Below are 16,976 nucleotides of genomic sequence, written 5' to 3'. Positions count from 1 at the left end.
TGAAATGTCATATGAATGCTCTCCAATAAGCGCACATAATTTATGTTATATATGTAGCGACTGAAGATTCTTTGGAACCTTGAAAAATAATTGCTTTACAAGTCATCATGGCCCTTGTTACCACACAACCTGAACAAAGCCATCAACACAAACCTTATTATCGGATCACGTTTTAACTTATTAAAACGCCCGATGAACGACGTTACTTTTTTTCAAAGAAATTACCGAATTTATATCAATGCGCACGTCGTCATCCGGTTGTTTGATTTTTATTGTCTGTATTCCTACTTGAATATTTGTTTTGCTCTGCTTGTATCGCATTGTGTCTGCTCTGCTTGTATCGTATTGTGTCTAGGCACTGAGCAGGGACTTCTGGTACAGAACAAGACTGACGACAGAACCTTGACACCCTCTTCATAGTTGTCTGAACACGATGTTCTTTAAAACAACGAAAAATGAAAACGAACTTAGTCTATTGTGATACTAAACTGTATATTGCTAAATAAAATGCTTAAGATACGACAGTATATCACAGTTTTAAATTGGTCAAAAATGCAAGAGTTAATGCGGTAACGTGTCTCTAATTCCATAAAAAAAAAGTTTAGACAACTGTTTTCTTAAGTATCCGATCTGTATTAAAAACACTCAAATCGAAAAAATACATAAACAAAGTCATGTAAGTATTTGTGCAAATTCAACAATATATAATAGAATTAAACAGTAAATAGTTAACATCACATTCTAACACACATATGATTATCAAAATCTCCAAAAAAAAACAGTCAAAAATAATCAGCAATATTCCATGCAAAATCACAGGCTAAGCTGATGTCTTTCTAAGACTAAACGCTGTTGACGTACGGCAGGTAGAGCTTCATCACTTCGTTTTTATGCCGTTTTTCGATGTTCTGTACTCGTTCCTTGTATATATAGTGCGCGTAGTCGCGCCGCTGGTCCACTTCCGGATTCTTCAAGGTAACTTTTAGGTCAACGGGGATACGTTCGGTGGATGCCGTTGATCCTGGTAACACCTTCACCTTCGGAGGCGACGTCTGCGGACGTCCGTAAGCGTTCAATGACTCATTCGCCTAAAAAATTCAAGTAATCAGCTCTTTAAATATTTATCAAGACACATTGAGATCCTTACGTAAAGCTAAAGGAAATTTCCAATATTCACAAAATGAAGTATCCGGCGTGTTAAAGATAAAGGTATTTTTACATAAATATGTTTTCAACAAGTAAATATGCATTCAATGATTTACATTAGACCCTTTTTAAGCGGAAAACATTATATATCTTATGAACAATTTATTAGTAAATTACATTTAAAACCAACTTAAAGTCTCCCGAAGGAGCTTCGAAAATATCAGCAATGGCTTTCAATGGAAAACTATTGATGTTTCATTGCGTTTATACTAATAAACAGACAAACTGAGTACATGAGGCGCTTTATGAAAAACTGTCCATTGGTGATTTAAGTGATGACATAAAGAACAATCCAACTTCAACGTCACGTTTGATAAGCATACCTATCGTTTGAAAGGTTACATCGCATACAAAATTAATAGTTCAATTCGGAATTAAAAGCACAGTAATACCATGTATAAATACTATAAATACTTAAATGTTTTTACTGTCATCAACACAAGTTTTTTTATGGAACAGCAAAGTGTATATAATTCAATTGAAATATGACAAAACCGTTCAGTTGAATATTTGGTGAATTAAATATTCATTAAGAAATAGTTAACTCCACTGAGGTCCCTATGCCATTATAGTGACCAGCCAGGCAGCCACAAACTGTATATGGACCGAAGCCGTAGGCTGAGGTACATATACAGTTTGTGGCTGCCTGGCTGGTCACTATAATGCCATTGGGACCGAAGTGGAGTTTACTATGTCTAATATTACACCGAAGAGTTTCCCCTTTACCATTGTACAGTGTTGTACGATTGTTTATGGTTTAAAAGAGATAAACTGAAGAATTTCGCAGGAATAATGGCGTCATTTCGTTAAAAAAATGACGTCATTTTACAGTAAAACAGTGCAAATTTAGTGGTGTGTAACCCCGAACGGTCCATACACAAAAAAATAGTTACCGGTCCATTTCCTAATAGGTTCCTCTATCGCATTTTACAGACTGAAACCGGTCATATAGATATAGAAGGACCAATATCGCTGAGGTGTAATATTATAGTATAGTATAATATTGTGGAAGAACATATATAATAATAATTATTATTATTATTAGCTAACAAATACAAAAAATATATAAATTTTAATATTAGCATGAATGTTTTAATTGATTTATTTGTATAATAAAAAAAAATTATTTCCGATTGCGATTTGCGATTAAAAATGTGTGAACAGATTTCAAATGATTACTTTCAACCAATATTTCAGTGCTCCAGCTAGGATTTGAAAAGGGCAGGGGGGGGGGGGGGGCTTTTTTTGTTTCTTTTTTCGACGCGCAGTATTTTGTCAAAAGGGCATTTTCGAACGCGCGGTCATTTAAGGAATGCTTCCTGTTGCATGTTAATTTAATACTTGTTAGAATATATTGTTCCCATTATTGTTAAACCATTATTAAACAATTCAAATATAATGTATACAATAAAGAGAATAAATTAAATACAATGTAATAAGAGATTTATTAATTATCATAGGTAAAAAAAATTTTTTTTTTAAGGGCAGTGGGGGCCCTAGGAAGGGCAGGGCGGAGGTTCGGAAGGGCAGGGCGGGGCGCTCTTCAATTTAGGCCTAGCTGGAGCACTGATTTATTTCATTGTGTCACAGAAAAAGAAAAGGCTTTCCGCATAGTGCAAACTATAGGACAACACCGGACAGTGAATGCGCAAATCAACACGTGATGGAACTTCCAAGATTGCACTCGAACACTTCAATGCAGTTCAGACTCAACTTACCTTTCGAGAGTCGTGTGTCTATTGAAGCAAAAACGTACAATTTAACATCATCAATGTATCACTTGAAACTTACTGGAAAGAGTTAAAATGATGTATAAAACAAATGGGTCGTGCTCTGTGAAAAGGGGTGTTTATGCATTTGCGTAAAGTGGCGTCCTAGATTAGCTTGTGCAGTCTGCACAGGCTGACCAGGGACACCACTTACCGCCAAAGCTGCATTTTAGCAAAGAAGAAACTTTCTTCAAACAAAAAAATATTACAAATCGGAAATTGTCGTCTCTGATTAGGCTGTTCGGACTGCACAAACTAATCTGGGACGACACTTTACGCACATACATTAACCCTTTTTCACAGGGGACGGCCCAAACGTGACTTATACCCCGCATCGCTTTATCTGCTATTTCAAGGGCAGATAACTCAGGAACGCACTAAGTTTGTAACGGTCTTTTACAGTACTTCTACAATCCACGGTGATGACAAATAATTATGATGTTTCAATAAAGTTTTGTTTATAATATGCTTTAATGTATTCTTTGTAACATACCTGAGCGGTAATGGTGATCTGGTGCCACGTTTTGGCGCGTTCCAAGGATTCCTTGAAATTCTCATCCAGGTCGGACCGTCTGCAATTTAATTACATCCTACGAATATACTTATGCACAGCCATGTAGTATTCAATGACAGACATTACCTGATGTTTCTACACACATATATTGCTATGCACATCTATGATGTATGCAATGACAGACATTACCTGATGTTTCTTCACACATATATTCGTATGTACAGCTACAAGGCATGCAATGACAAACATTACCTGATGTTTCTACACCAATATATTCCTATGTACTGCTATGATGTATGCAATGACAGAGATTACCTGATGTTTCTATATACATATTTTGCTATGTACCGCTATGTAGTATTCAATGACAGACATGACCTGATGTTTCTACACACATATATTGCTATGCACATCTATGATGTATGCAATGATGGACATTACCTGATGTTTCTACACACATATATTCCTATGCACAGCTATGATGTATGCAATGACAGACATAACCTTATGTTTCTACACACAAAAATTCCTATGCACAGCTATGATGTATGCAATGACAGAGATTACCTGATGTTTCTACACACATATATTCCTATGCACATCTATGATGTATACAATGACAGACAATACCTGATGTTTCTACACACATATATTGCACATCTATGATGTATACAATGACAGACAATACCTGATGTTTCTACACACATATATTGCTATGTACATCTATGATGTATACAATGACAGACATTACCTTATGTTTCTACACACATATATTCCTATGCACATCTATGATGTATGCAATGACAGACATTACCTGATGTTTCTACACACATATAATCATATGCACATCTATGATGTATACAATAACAGGCATTACTTGATGTTTTTCTACACACATATATTCCTATGCACATCTATGATGTATGCAATTAGAGACATTACTTGATGTTTCTACACATATATATTCCTATGCACATCTATGATGTATGCAATGACAGACATTACCTTATGTTTCTACACACATATATTCCTATGCACATCTATGATGTATGCAATGACAGACATAACCTTATGTTTCTACACACATATATTGCTATGCACATCTATGATGTATGCAATGACAGACATAACCTTATGTTTCTACACACATATATTCCTATGCACATCTATGATGTATGCAATGACAGACATTACCTTATGTTTCTACACACATATATTCCTATGCACATCTATGATGTATACAATAACAGACATTTCTTTATGTCTCTACACACATATATTCCTGTGAACATCTATGATGTATACAAAAAAGTGAGTTCTGGGTATTTTGTTAATTATAAATTTGTGATATAAACAAAGGGAAGTCACAATAATTGTACAAACACGGTTCATTCCTGCCGTACATCATTATGCTTAGATACCTTGATCATAGCATCAAACATATAAAAAGCCTAGTAATATAATCATACGCTATCGGTCATTTTTTTTAAATAATCCAATACAATATCCTCAAAAATGCCATATCAATTGTATCAAAACACTGAGTAATTATGAGAGAATATTACATTCATTAAATTATACTCAGTATTTACTATCAGGACGTTATTACAAACAAACTTAGTATGACCAGAAAAAACATTCGACACCCTACAATAATCATATAGTAGACAATAAAGAACTTTAACTTACGTTCTTGCCAGTTTCACTTTTTCTTCCATTTCTATCAGAGATTCAGACTTGCTCAGCCAAGGTGTGCTCATGTGCAACTGGAAAGAAGGTGATTGCATTTATCTCGATTTGTACACATTTATTATCTCTATATCTAATTTCTACACATTGTTATGTCGATTTGTACACATTTGATATCTTGATTTCTAGACATTAGTTATCTTGATTTCTACACATTGGTTATCTCGTTTTGCATACATTTATTATCTTGATTTCTACACATTTATTTTGGATTGTACAAATTGTTTTTGCCAAAGATCATTACACTTTACATGACATTTGTTAATTTCGAAAAAAAAGACAATGATACACAAATAAATAAGGATTATAGGATTTAACACTATCTAAATGAATGATTTATACATCTGCAAAACATATAAAGCTTGAAGATTTGTGATATTGATTTGCTTCATAGTACTTATCTGGATGTTTGGTGCTGTATTCATAATTGATAAGTCATAAATGTCATATATATTTAAAAAGAGCACTGTCTAGCGTACGCAGATCGCTCATCTGTTTTTCTATTTAAAGGTAAAGGGACTTCAATACTTCAATCGAAAAGGGGGAGGGGTGGGTGTGAAAAAAATAAGAAAAAAATAGAGATTTTTGTTTGGGGGGGGGGGGGGAATTCTGGGGTTGGGTGTGGGGGATGGTTTGGGTGGAGTCTATTGTGATATGTCAGGTAAGTGTTGTTTTGTCAAAGTATGACTCAAATCAGATCATAAATAAAGAAGTTATGGCAATTTTAGCAATATTTAATACTTTGACCTTGAGAGTCAAGGTCATTCAAAGGTCATGGTCAAATTCAACTTGCCAGGTACAGCACCCTCATGATAGTAAGAAAATATTTGAAGTTTGAAAGCAATAGCCTTGATACTTTAGAAGTAAAGTGGGTCTAAACACAAAAGTTAACCAAATATTCCAAGTTACTAAGTAAAAAAGGACCATAATTCTATAAAAATGCCTGTCAGAGTTACATATCTTTGCCTGCAAAGTCCCCTTATGATAGTTAGTAAGTGTTGCAAGTATGAAAGCAATAGGTTTGATACTTTAGGAATAAAGTGGACCTAAACACAAAACTTAACCAAATATTCAATTTTCTAAGTATAAAAAGGGCACATCATTCTGTCAAAATGCAAGCCAGAGTTATCTAACTCTGCCTCCCCAGTCCCCTCTTGATAGTTAGTAAGTGTGCCATGTTTGAATGCAATAGCTTTGATACTTTATGAGAAAAGTGGACCTAAAGGCAAAACTTAACCGGACACCGACGCTCAGGTGATTACAATAGCTCATTTTTTTTTCAAAAATAGATGACTTAATAAGAAACATGAGATGTGTTTGTCAGAAACACAATGCACCGTAATGCGCCGCTTTAATTTTTTTTACATTTGACCTTACAGGATGACGTTGACCTTGACCTTTCACCACTAAAAATGTGCAGATCAATGAGATACACATGCATGCCAAATACCAAGTTGCTATCTTCAATATTACAAAAATTGTTGCAATAGTTTAACCAAGGTTAAAGTTTGTGACAGACAGACAGACAGACAGGCAGGCAGGCAGGCAGGCAGGCAGGCAGGCAGGCAGGCAGGCAGGCAGGCAGGCAGGCAGACAGACAGACAGACAGACAGACACATACAATGACAGACAGACAGGCTAAAAACAATATACTCCCGATCATTCGATCTGGGGGGCATAAAAACAACAGATATGATTAAGACACTAAATAGATATGTACCTGGTTCCGAGGCAAAATCAAAGGAGCAAGTGACGGAAGCTTTGTTAACTCTGGGAAGTCAGATGTCGACTGAAATGTAGCAAAACAAAGTAAACGCATGTGTGTGTTCAAGTGTTGTATCCCAAAGAGGTACAGACATGTTTCTGTATTTAGAAACATTTGTTAATGCTCATAGAGGACTGTTACCGAAATATGTTACCAATAGCTTTGATACTTTAGGAAAAAAGTGGACCTAAACACAAAACTTAACCAAATTTACAATTTTCTAAGTATAAAAAGGGCACATAATTCTGTCAAAATGCCAGTCAGAGTTACATAACTTTGCCTTCACAGTCCCCCTATGATAGTTAGTAAGTGTTGCAAGTATGAAAGCACTAATTTTGATACTTAAGGAATAAAATGGACCTAAACACAAAACTTAACCAATATTTTCAATTTTCTAAGTATAAACAGGGCACATAATTCTGTCAAAATGCAAGCCAGAGTTATCTTACTTTGCCTGCCCAGTCCCCTCATGATAGTAAGTATGTGTACCAAGTTTGAATGTAATAGCATTGATACTTTATGAGAAAGGTGGACCTAAACGCAAAACTTAACCAGACGCCGATGCCGACGCCAAGGTGATGACAATAGCTCATAATTTTTTTTTCAAAAAATAGATGAGCTAATAACACATGACACTTAATTATTGAGTAAAAATAACTTTTTGGGAAAAGATAAAATTACAATTTTATTGCATCCATAGCAATAAATAGTGAATGAGGCCCATTTTTTATTAAAGTGCGCTATATATTGCCATTTTTTGCATGGCATATAATACATTTATTGTTTAGTTTCTTTGAAATATTATTTAATTGCATAAGTATGGTATACACAGAGGCTTAAAACAGGCGTGTAACACTGCATCAACTCATGTCATTCTAGATGTATTCTGGTATTTCGGTATGTCGAGTTAAAAAAAACGCTCTTATATTTTTGAATTAAAATATAAGATGGAAACAGAAGTTTGCCTCACGACATAAAATATGTATGCCAAGACAATGTGGTAGAGATTTTATAGATGACACATTTACCGGGAGTAAATCGGCCAATACATTATAATACATAATGATTTGGTATTCAAAGTCAAGAGATCGACTACTCTTAAGAAATGTGTATAAAGCAACCAAAATCTGAGTTTGATATTTAAAATCCAGTGCTTGAATACCATTGAGAAATGTGTATAAAGCAATCTTAAAATCTGAGTTTGATTTTCACAAAGTTAAGCGCTTGACTACCGTTAAGAAATGCGTATAAAGCGACCTTTAAATCTGAGTTTGGTATATACAAAGCCAAGCGCTTTACTACCGTTATGAAATGTGTATAAAGTTACCTTTAAATCTGAGCTTGGTATTCACAAAGCCAAGCGCTTTACTACCGTTAAGAAATGTGTACAAAGAAACCTTTAAATCTGAGTTTGTCCCCAGCAGATTCACGTCCAATCGATACAGGAGCACCTGACTCTTGGACTGGCTCACAGATAATAGCAACTGGAACAGGGCCATCATCAGCTGCCTGGAAACCAGTCAAGGAAAAAATAGATATGGGAGACGTTCTAGGAAAAGTGGGCTTTATGAATGTGTGTTAAGTTTTGTCCCTCATTAACCTGTGCAATCCGCACAGGCTAGTCATGGACGACACTAGCCATGTTAACTGGATTTTTCCAAAGAAGAGAATTCCTTAAAACCAAAAATATCATAAACGATGAAAGTGTCATCCCAGATTAGTGGACTGCACAGGCTCATCTGGAATACACTTTACACACAGGCATTGAACCGTTTTTCAAGAGCAAGGCTCATATATAATCAAAAGGTGACGTTTTTGGAATAAGTTAATTTGTTAAAAAAAAACAATATTATAACATTCAGCTCCAAATTGCAAATCAATTTCTGTTATTTTATGATAATAAAATATTATTATGATAATAAACAGTCCCATTAAAAAAGGCACGGTCTCTTTTTATAACAGCACATGTTTACAATGGTATAACAAATGCCAAGCAGTTCAATTATTCAAACAATTTAAGGTTCAAATATCATACAATTCAACCTTTCAACACAAAATATTTTGAACAATTAATGCATTTATTTAGTGAAACATTATGTACCTTTTCCAAGGGTGCATAAAGAAATCATCCTTTTACTACAATCTTAATTTGATGACCACAGAAAACGCAAAACATTTGCCCAAATAAAATAAGCTTTTGAGATACAAATATTTTCCCATCAATTTAACCCTTTGCATGCTGGGAAATTTTTTGTCTGCTAAAATGTCGTCTGCTGAAATTCTAAAATTAGCATTTTCTTCGATTTTTTTCCAAAGAATACTATAAGAACAGGAAACAGTTTCAATCCAGATGAGACACCACGTTCTGTGGCGTCTCATCTGGATCCAAACTGTTTGCAAAGGCCTTCAAAATTCGGTTCCAGCACTGAAAGGGTTAAATAAAAATAATCAAAACCTGTTTTCCAGGGTCCTATTTAATGTCAACATCCCAAAGGAAAGCAAATATATTTCAATCTCATTAATAATAAGAAATATCTTTAAAAAGATATACGGCGTTGATGTTGTAATTTTTGCGACCAGTGAAAGGAGATTGAATGTATTTTAATGAAGGTAGTGAGTGATAATAAGATAATATATTTTAATGTATTAACAAATGAAAATGAAGAACAAGAAGAGGTGAAATTGTATGTTTTATTGTCATTAAGTATTGTAATGACTAGGTTTTCATAATTGAACGAGTGATACATTAGTTTCAATAGGAAAAGAAAACATATTCGCCACTGAAAAACTATTAACATAATGTTGGAATGAAATAAAAGATAATGTGTTATAATGTGTACAGATGTTGGTAGAATGTTTACATAAAAGACTCAAGCATCATAGTGATATGAAATTTTTGCCGAAAAACTGAACTTTATATAAACAAGAGATGTGTTTGTCAGAAACACAATGCCCCCTAATGCGCCGCTATATTTTTTTTTTTACCTTTGGTCTTGAAGGATGACCTTGATTTTGACCTTTCACCACTCAAAATGTGCAGCTCCATGAGATACACATGCATGCCAAATATCAAGTTGCTATGTTCAATATTTAAAAAGTTACTGCAAAACTTTAATATATTAAAGTTTTAAAATTTTGACCTTTTACCTTGAAGGATGACCTTGACCTTGACCTTTCACCACTCAAAATGTGCAGCTCCATGAGATACACATGCATGCCAAATATCAAGTTGCTATGTTCAATATTTCAAAAGTTATTGCAAAACTTTACTGTAGGGTTAAAGTTTTGGGACAGAATGACAGACAGAAAGATAGACAGACAAACCAAAAACAATATACCCCTGATCATTCGATCCGGGGGCATAAAAATGAACGAAACAAAGTACAAAGAAACATATTTACACTAATAAACGCAAATATGGATTATAAATAAATCAAAACAGATATATTTCCAACACCTATATATTTCCTTAGTATCGCGGGCTTCCGCCCCAAACCCCCCGCTTTGTCGATAGTGGTAAACAACTGCGTACCGGTAAAGTGCAATCTAGCCTGTTTTTGTAGTGTTTAGTGTGGCCGCTACCACATATAAACAATAGAATCTTGGAGAAACGTTTCGTTGTAATGTTTAGAGGATGTTATGTATCATGACAGTTTTTAATTTATTGAATTTAACATGTAATTTACAATATATTTATATTTCATTTTCAGTTCAAATGATATGCATCCAATGTTTTAGTCTGGGAACCAGACTACCAATGTTCACGGTGATTTTTGTATTATTAGCTTATAAACAATTCGGGTTTATTCATTTCGGATCTATCATGATGAAGGTCATCTAAGGTCAAAAGTGACGTTAAACAGCTACGCCGAAAAAATCCAAACCTGTTTTCTGGAGTCCTATTGAAGTTCAACAGCATGCCAATCTGGTGAAATCCCACGGCTAGCAGAAGGTTTTTCAGGGACAGATTTGTCCACAGAGGTCGCACAGACAGGTCAGAAACCTTCAGCTGGATTTCAGGGGCATGCTTCGTAACACTGAGCTGAAAACATTAGATCATCTTCTTAGATTTACTAAGGATAAGATTGCCTAATGGGCTTGTTAGTTACCCCCCACTCCCAACCAAATTAAATAAATAAACTAAATTAGCCTCACGTTTTGGGAAAACTGGGCTTAATGCATATGCTAAAAGTGTTGTTCACAGATTAGCTTGTGCAATCTGCAACACTTTCCACTTGTATGGTATTCTTTTTAAATGAAGTTGCTTCTTAGCAAAAAATCTGCAAAATTAGCAAAAAATTCAATTATAGACATGTTAAAAATTAAGCCATTTTCTATATAAAACCTTTCATTTACCAGGTCAATGATGAGCGAGATGCTGTCTTGACTGATTGGCAACACACTGCACACTGCCAGAACCAGCTCAGGGTTCTTCCCTATTTCTGATAAATAGAAGATATAACACACAATGGTTAATTTATAGGAAGTTGTTAGTGTTTTTTACTGAAGCAAGCACACATACACATGTATCAAATTTTTAATAAATATAAGTTATACATGTATATGTCCCATTTGTCTCATATTAAAAAAAAAACATTTTGAAGTCTGAAAAATAAATTTTGACCAAAATATTTCAAGATATTTATAAATGATATAAAATCTTAGACTACTAAGACCTTTGCATCAACCAAAAGATTTTGCATGGATTTTAAGTTATCTATAAGTGGAAAAATCTGTCAAAAAAGATTGCGATTAAGAAGAGGGCTTATTTAGCCTTAGTCTGGCAAATATGGGGTTACTGCAAATACATGCATAAAGTGTCATACCAGATAAGTTTGTGCTTTCTGCACAGGCTAATCAAGGACGACACTTTCCTCCTCAACTGGAGTATTGTTTAGAAGAGGCTTCCTTCAAACCAGTAAATTGAAGCGGAAAGTGTAACCCCTGGTTAGTATGTGAGGTCTGCACAGGCTAATCTGGGACGCCACTTTACGGACATGCAATGCCCAGTTTTCGCAGAACGAGGCTCACACACTTGTTCACATACCAACTAACGATCTCAACGCATCGTACGTCGGAATGAGCAACTCGTCCTTGTTCCAGTGCGGATAAATCACGTAAGGGTTGTCTAGAGTGGTCCCCCTTGCCTGGAATTTTTTAAATATATAAATTATATCATAATAAGCTTGTGCATCAGCTGTTTACTGATCCATCTATGTATTATGTAAAATCATGTATCATAAAAGTTTTCTGCCAAACACGTTTCATTTGTATATGATGCTGACGTGTATGGTTATATTGATACTAATGATGAAGGCCGAAACATTATATTGTAAACATAGTATTTGAGAAATTAAAATAAACAAAAGTCATATGTTTGTACGGCAAATCTTTTTAATTCTTACCTGGAAGTGAAATCCAAGAAACTTAAGGAGGTCGACGGCCCCTGGCCCCGACAACAGGTCATCATGGAGACGGCTCGTCTGCCTGTTGTTCTCCTCCGTGTGGAGACGCTTCAAGGAACTGTCCAACTGCAATGACATATTTATACCCATATAAAAATTGGCCATGTGCACTTTTTATGAAATCATAGGCTTAAATAAAAGATACTGTAAACGCATTTATATTATAGTTGGCATGAAATTGTGTGATTTTTCTAAAAATGAGCATTACTGGACAAAACTGTCCAACTACAATAAAAATCATTTATTTTATTATGAGACAATGATTTTCTTTTAATTCATAGGTTGAATGATCCACAAATTTTACACCAATACATCAGTACTGTAAATGACCAACTGGCTGTTGTTTTTTCCAAAATTAAAATTCAACAAATATACATGTTAAAACTTCAAGGCAATGTCCAACTACAACAAAATACTGTACAATCATTTGATCTGCACTCTGGCAAAACGGGGTTTAATGCATGTGTATAAAGTTTTGTACCTGATAAGCCTTGACGAACATGCATTAAGCCCTGTTTTCCCAGATCGTGGCCCATATTATATTATAATAATTGGAGACCATAATGAAGCACATTACCAGGTCAATCAGTTCTGGAAGACATTTAGGATGCCCAGCGTTGTTCCTAAGCAACGTTCCCAGATGGGTCTGAAGGAGTCGGAGATTTTCTGGCTTCTTTTTCACTGAAAACAGTAACAAAAGATTTTGAAATGATCCGTGCTCTAAGAAAATGGGGCTTAATGCATGTGCATAAAGTGTTGTCTCAGATTTTACCAAGCTGCCCACACAGGCTTATCAGGGATGACACTTTCGGGTTATAATGTGTTTTCTGTAAAGAGAAATGTTTCTTCTATTCACAATTCTAGTTTAGGGGGAAAAACCGATGATGCATTATGCCCCTTGCAATTTAAGTCAACAATGTTAAATACATACTGTATAAGTTTATTAACATAAACGAAATACTGAATAACATTATTTTCTTAAAATCACTAAACATTGCAAGACAACAGTCTATTATTTGTGATTAGTACATTTTTATAGAATGTACCAGGATTCTTCAATTACGCCATACCCTCCTGAAGACTTGCGGGTTGGGATAGGGGAACAAGTGCGAGGTACTTGAGATCAGTCTTTTAGTGTCCATTAATAAGCAAGTAAACTCATGTTAAAGTCTCATGTGGAAGATGAGTAAGCTGGTATGGGATGAGAAGAAGCAGGGTGGGGAGTTTCATCTAACATGCAACCCCTGAATACTGGCCCAAGTGTAATACTACTAGACTACTGATCTGATTGTCCATGTTTTCAAGGAGGTTGCCTTTGAGCCCATATTAATTTTTACTGTGTTCATTATTTCATGTGGCCATAACACTGGTTTGAGGTTGCCTTATTTTCAAGCTTGAGTATAAGCCAATATGACACTGTGTTCATTTTATCATACAACAACATTGATATCTGTCTGATAAAAGGGTGCATGAGATAACAAAAAGCATAACAAAGAGGTTTCAATAAGAATCAACTATACATTAAACATTTTTGTTAAAATAGAATCAGATTCAACATAATAATCAATTTAATTCCAAGATGTAATTTATTTCAGACACAAAGAGTTTCATAAATGGGGACATAGAGGTTTGATAAAAATTAAAAACAGGATTCTGACTTCCGTTTTGTAATATATCAGGCACTAATACAGTAACAACTCAACAAGCAACTCAGTTCTTTAATTCTAAGCCTCACCAGATACATGTATTACACAATGATATGGAAGTTACTATTGACTCATAAAACAAGAGCACCACATAACGGGTGCCACGCTCGGGTGCGGGTACAGTTTTGAATAAATGAAAGCTTGTCAGATTTTTTTTTTTTTAAGAAGTCACAGTGACCTTGACCTTTGACCTAGTGACCCAAAATGGGTGTGGCATGTATAACTCATCAAGGTGCAGCTACATATTAAGTTGTTTCAAAGTTTTAGGTTGAAGCACTTTGATTTTAGAGCCAATGTTCAAAACCTTAACAAAATGTTAAGGTTTTAGCACGATGCGGACGGCGGACATCGGATGACACTACGAGCTGGCTATGACAATACCTCGGGTTTTCTCCGAAAACAGCCAAGCTAATTATTTAGTTCTAGCATTGGTTCATTATCTTACGTGGGGCTAGCACTGGTTTAGGGTTGAGGTACTCGTGTCCTGACGTTTGCTCCACTTCGCTTTCAGCAGTGTCTAGTGTCTGGTCCAGCATGGCATGTCTTATCTCCTTCACATTAATGTACACATCCTTTCCGATGAGCAGGAAACCACTCCAGAAATAAGGGGAACCAAATCTGTAGTGTTGAAACATTTTATTTGAACTTTACCATGCAACTGAAGCTGTACATGGAACTACTTTTAGTATTACATCAATTGAATGAATATACAAGTAGGAGGAGAAGACTCTGAAAGAATAAAATATGGTTCATGTTACAACTCTAGAAATAGAGGGCGCAAAATCTGTGGCGGAGAAGGGGTGAGTTGGTAATGAAATGCTTCATTACAGCTTTACCACGCACTGGAAGCGTAATACAATAAAAACAACAAGAGCACCACATAACGGGTGCCACGCTCGGCTGCCAAAGCTTGTCAGATTTTTTTTTTAGTGACCCAACAAGAGATGTGTTTGTCAGAAACACAATGCCCCCCCTACTGCGCCACATTAAAATAAAATTTCTATTTATCCTTTGGCAGGTATAGAAATCATCTCCCTTTAAAGGTTATTACTTCCCTTGAATTTTGTCCAATCCAACCGGGGGGAGGGGGGGGGGGGGTGGGGAGGGTCTCACAGTCAATTATGACCATGTCAGACATCACTGACAACCAAGGCCTGTGGTTTAAAAGAGATCATAGCCAGATTTGATCATGTAACTATGGACATAAGTCCACAGGTATGTATTTAACATCAAAGAAATTATAATTATATCATTTAAAAAAAAACTTTGATAAATCAATCCTTTGGGTTATAAATAATCAAAATAATAAATCTGTACAGTAACTGTGAAAAGAATTTCAATTCTTGGTAAGGAAATATATAATATGAGATTTAACAAGGGAGAAAATTATTCAATATTGAACATAGCCACTTTATATATTTGCCATGCATGTGTATCTCATGGAGCTGCACATTTTGAGTGGTGAATCTACAGTCACGGTAGTGGCTTTTAATTATTTGCTACTAAAAGTAGAGATTTGTTACAGACAATTATTTTCAAGGGAAGTAATTTAAAGCTTATTACTTCCCTTAAATCTGTATTTTTTTAACGTAGACCGTACAGGATGACCTTGACTTTTTACCACAATGTGTTTGTCATAAACACGATGCCGCATACTGCGCCGCTTTGATTTATTTAACAAAAATATATACGTGGGCAGGTCAGATAACTATGTTCATTTAAAGCTTATTACTTCCCTTTACTTTGTTTTTTGCACTCTAGACCTTGAAGGATGATGTTCACCTTGAAATTTTACCACTCAAAAGGTGCAGCTCCATGAGTATCACATGCATTCCAAATATCAAGGTGCTATCTTCAATATTTAAAAAGTTATGGCCAATGTTAAGGTTTTAGCACGACGCCTACAGCGGACAGTGGACGACGAGATGGCTATGACAATAGCTCAGGTTTTCTCCGAAAACGGCCTCGCTAATAAAATTACTGTTGGCCTTGTAGTAGGAATTAAGCAGGTCACACCATATTTGTGGCACAGAAAGGATGAGTTGGTGTTGAAACAATTAAGCTGCGCTTTTGGAACATTTGGCCTAATGTGTAGTGCTGTCCCAGATGAGCATTTGCAGTCCACAAAGGCTACGACACTTTCAGCTTTGTTTATTTTTTGGTTAAAAGTGTTTGTTTTAAAAGAAAATCCAGCTTAGGCGGAAAGTGTGAGGTGTTACCCACTTGCATTACAGCCAGTTTTCTCACAACATGGATAATTTTAATAGAACTTGACCATGCACTGAAAGCTACACATCAAAATTAAAGGTGGCGTTTTAGGTGAGAGCGAATGAAATAGGTTGCAATAAATCTCTGTCTGAGAACGGGTAATTAAGTGTTAAAACTTTTGAGCTGCGTTCAGGAAAAACTTGGCTAAATGCATGCCCATAAAGTGTTGTCCCAGATAAAACCATACAGTCCACACATTCTGCTTTAGTGAAATTTTTCATTCAAAGGATATCTCTGTTAAAAGAAGATAGACAATTATATTTTTAGTAAATGTAAAAACAATGTCATTGAGGATTTAATTATCATGAACAATAGCCAATGCACTATACACCATCATTTTGGCTTTGTACATTCAGATGATAACCATGCAAAAGCTTATAGAAAGACTGGCAAAGCTGTACCTGTGTTGTATGCACAATTAGCAAATGAATGTCGGTGCATACAACAGAGGCAATATATGACATCTGTGCTCTTTTATCAGAAAACAGAATTACAACCTGGATACAACCAAAGGGACAATTTCTGGGAAGTATA

The 16,976-nt window shown here is 35.3% G+C and overlaps 1 protein-coding gene across 1 annotated transcript in view; it reads right to left on the bottom strand.

Moving 5' to 3' along the window:
* Positions 1-612: 612 nt before the first annotated feature.
* The window catches only part of LOC127837194 (tetratricopeptide repeat protein 28-like), a 38,103-nt gene continuing 21,739 nt past the window's right edge, over positions 613-16,976 (bottom strand). Inside the window, exons 13-23 of the mRNA XM_052364118.1 lie at positions 14,620-14,792; positions 13,046-13,149; positions 12,409-12,534; positions 12,051-12,150; positions 11,360-11,445; positions 10,888-11,045; positions 8,401-8,512; positions 6,959-7,027; positions 5,179-5,255; positions 3,469-3,547; positions 613-1,088 (exon numbers count right to left, since the gene is read on the bottom strand). Of these exons, the coding sequence (XP_052220078.1) occupies positions 843-1,088; positions 3,469-3,547; positions 5,179-5,255; positions 6,959-7,027; positions 8,401-8,512; positions 10,888-11,045; positions 11,360-11,445; positions 12,051-12,150; positions 12,409-12,534; positions 13,046-13,149; positions 14,620-14,792 (1,330 nt within the window). The 3' untranslated portion in view covers positions 613-842. The remainder of the gene's footprint in view (positions 1,089-3,468; positions 3,548-5,178; positions 5,256-6,958; positions 7,028-8,400; positions 8,513-10,887; positions 11,046-11,359; positions 11,446-12,050; positions 12,151-12,408; positions 12,535-13,045; positions 13,150-14,619; positions 14,793-16,976) is intronic.

The sequence above is a fragment of the Dreissena polymorpha genome, chromosome 7 (genome assembly GCF_020536995.1).
Source record: "Dreissena polymorpha isolate Duluth1 chromosome 7, UMN_Dpol_1.0, whole genome shotgun sequence".
Taxonomy (NCBI): domain Eukaryota; kingdom Metazoa; phylum Mollusca; class Bivalvia; order Myida; family Dreissenidae; genus Dreissena; species Dreissena polymorpha.
This window is presented reverse-complemented; position numbering and strand designations above follow the sequence as displayed.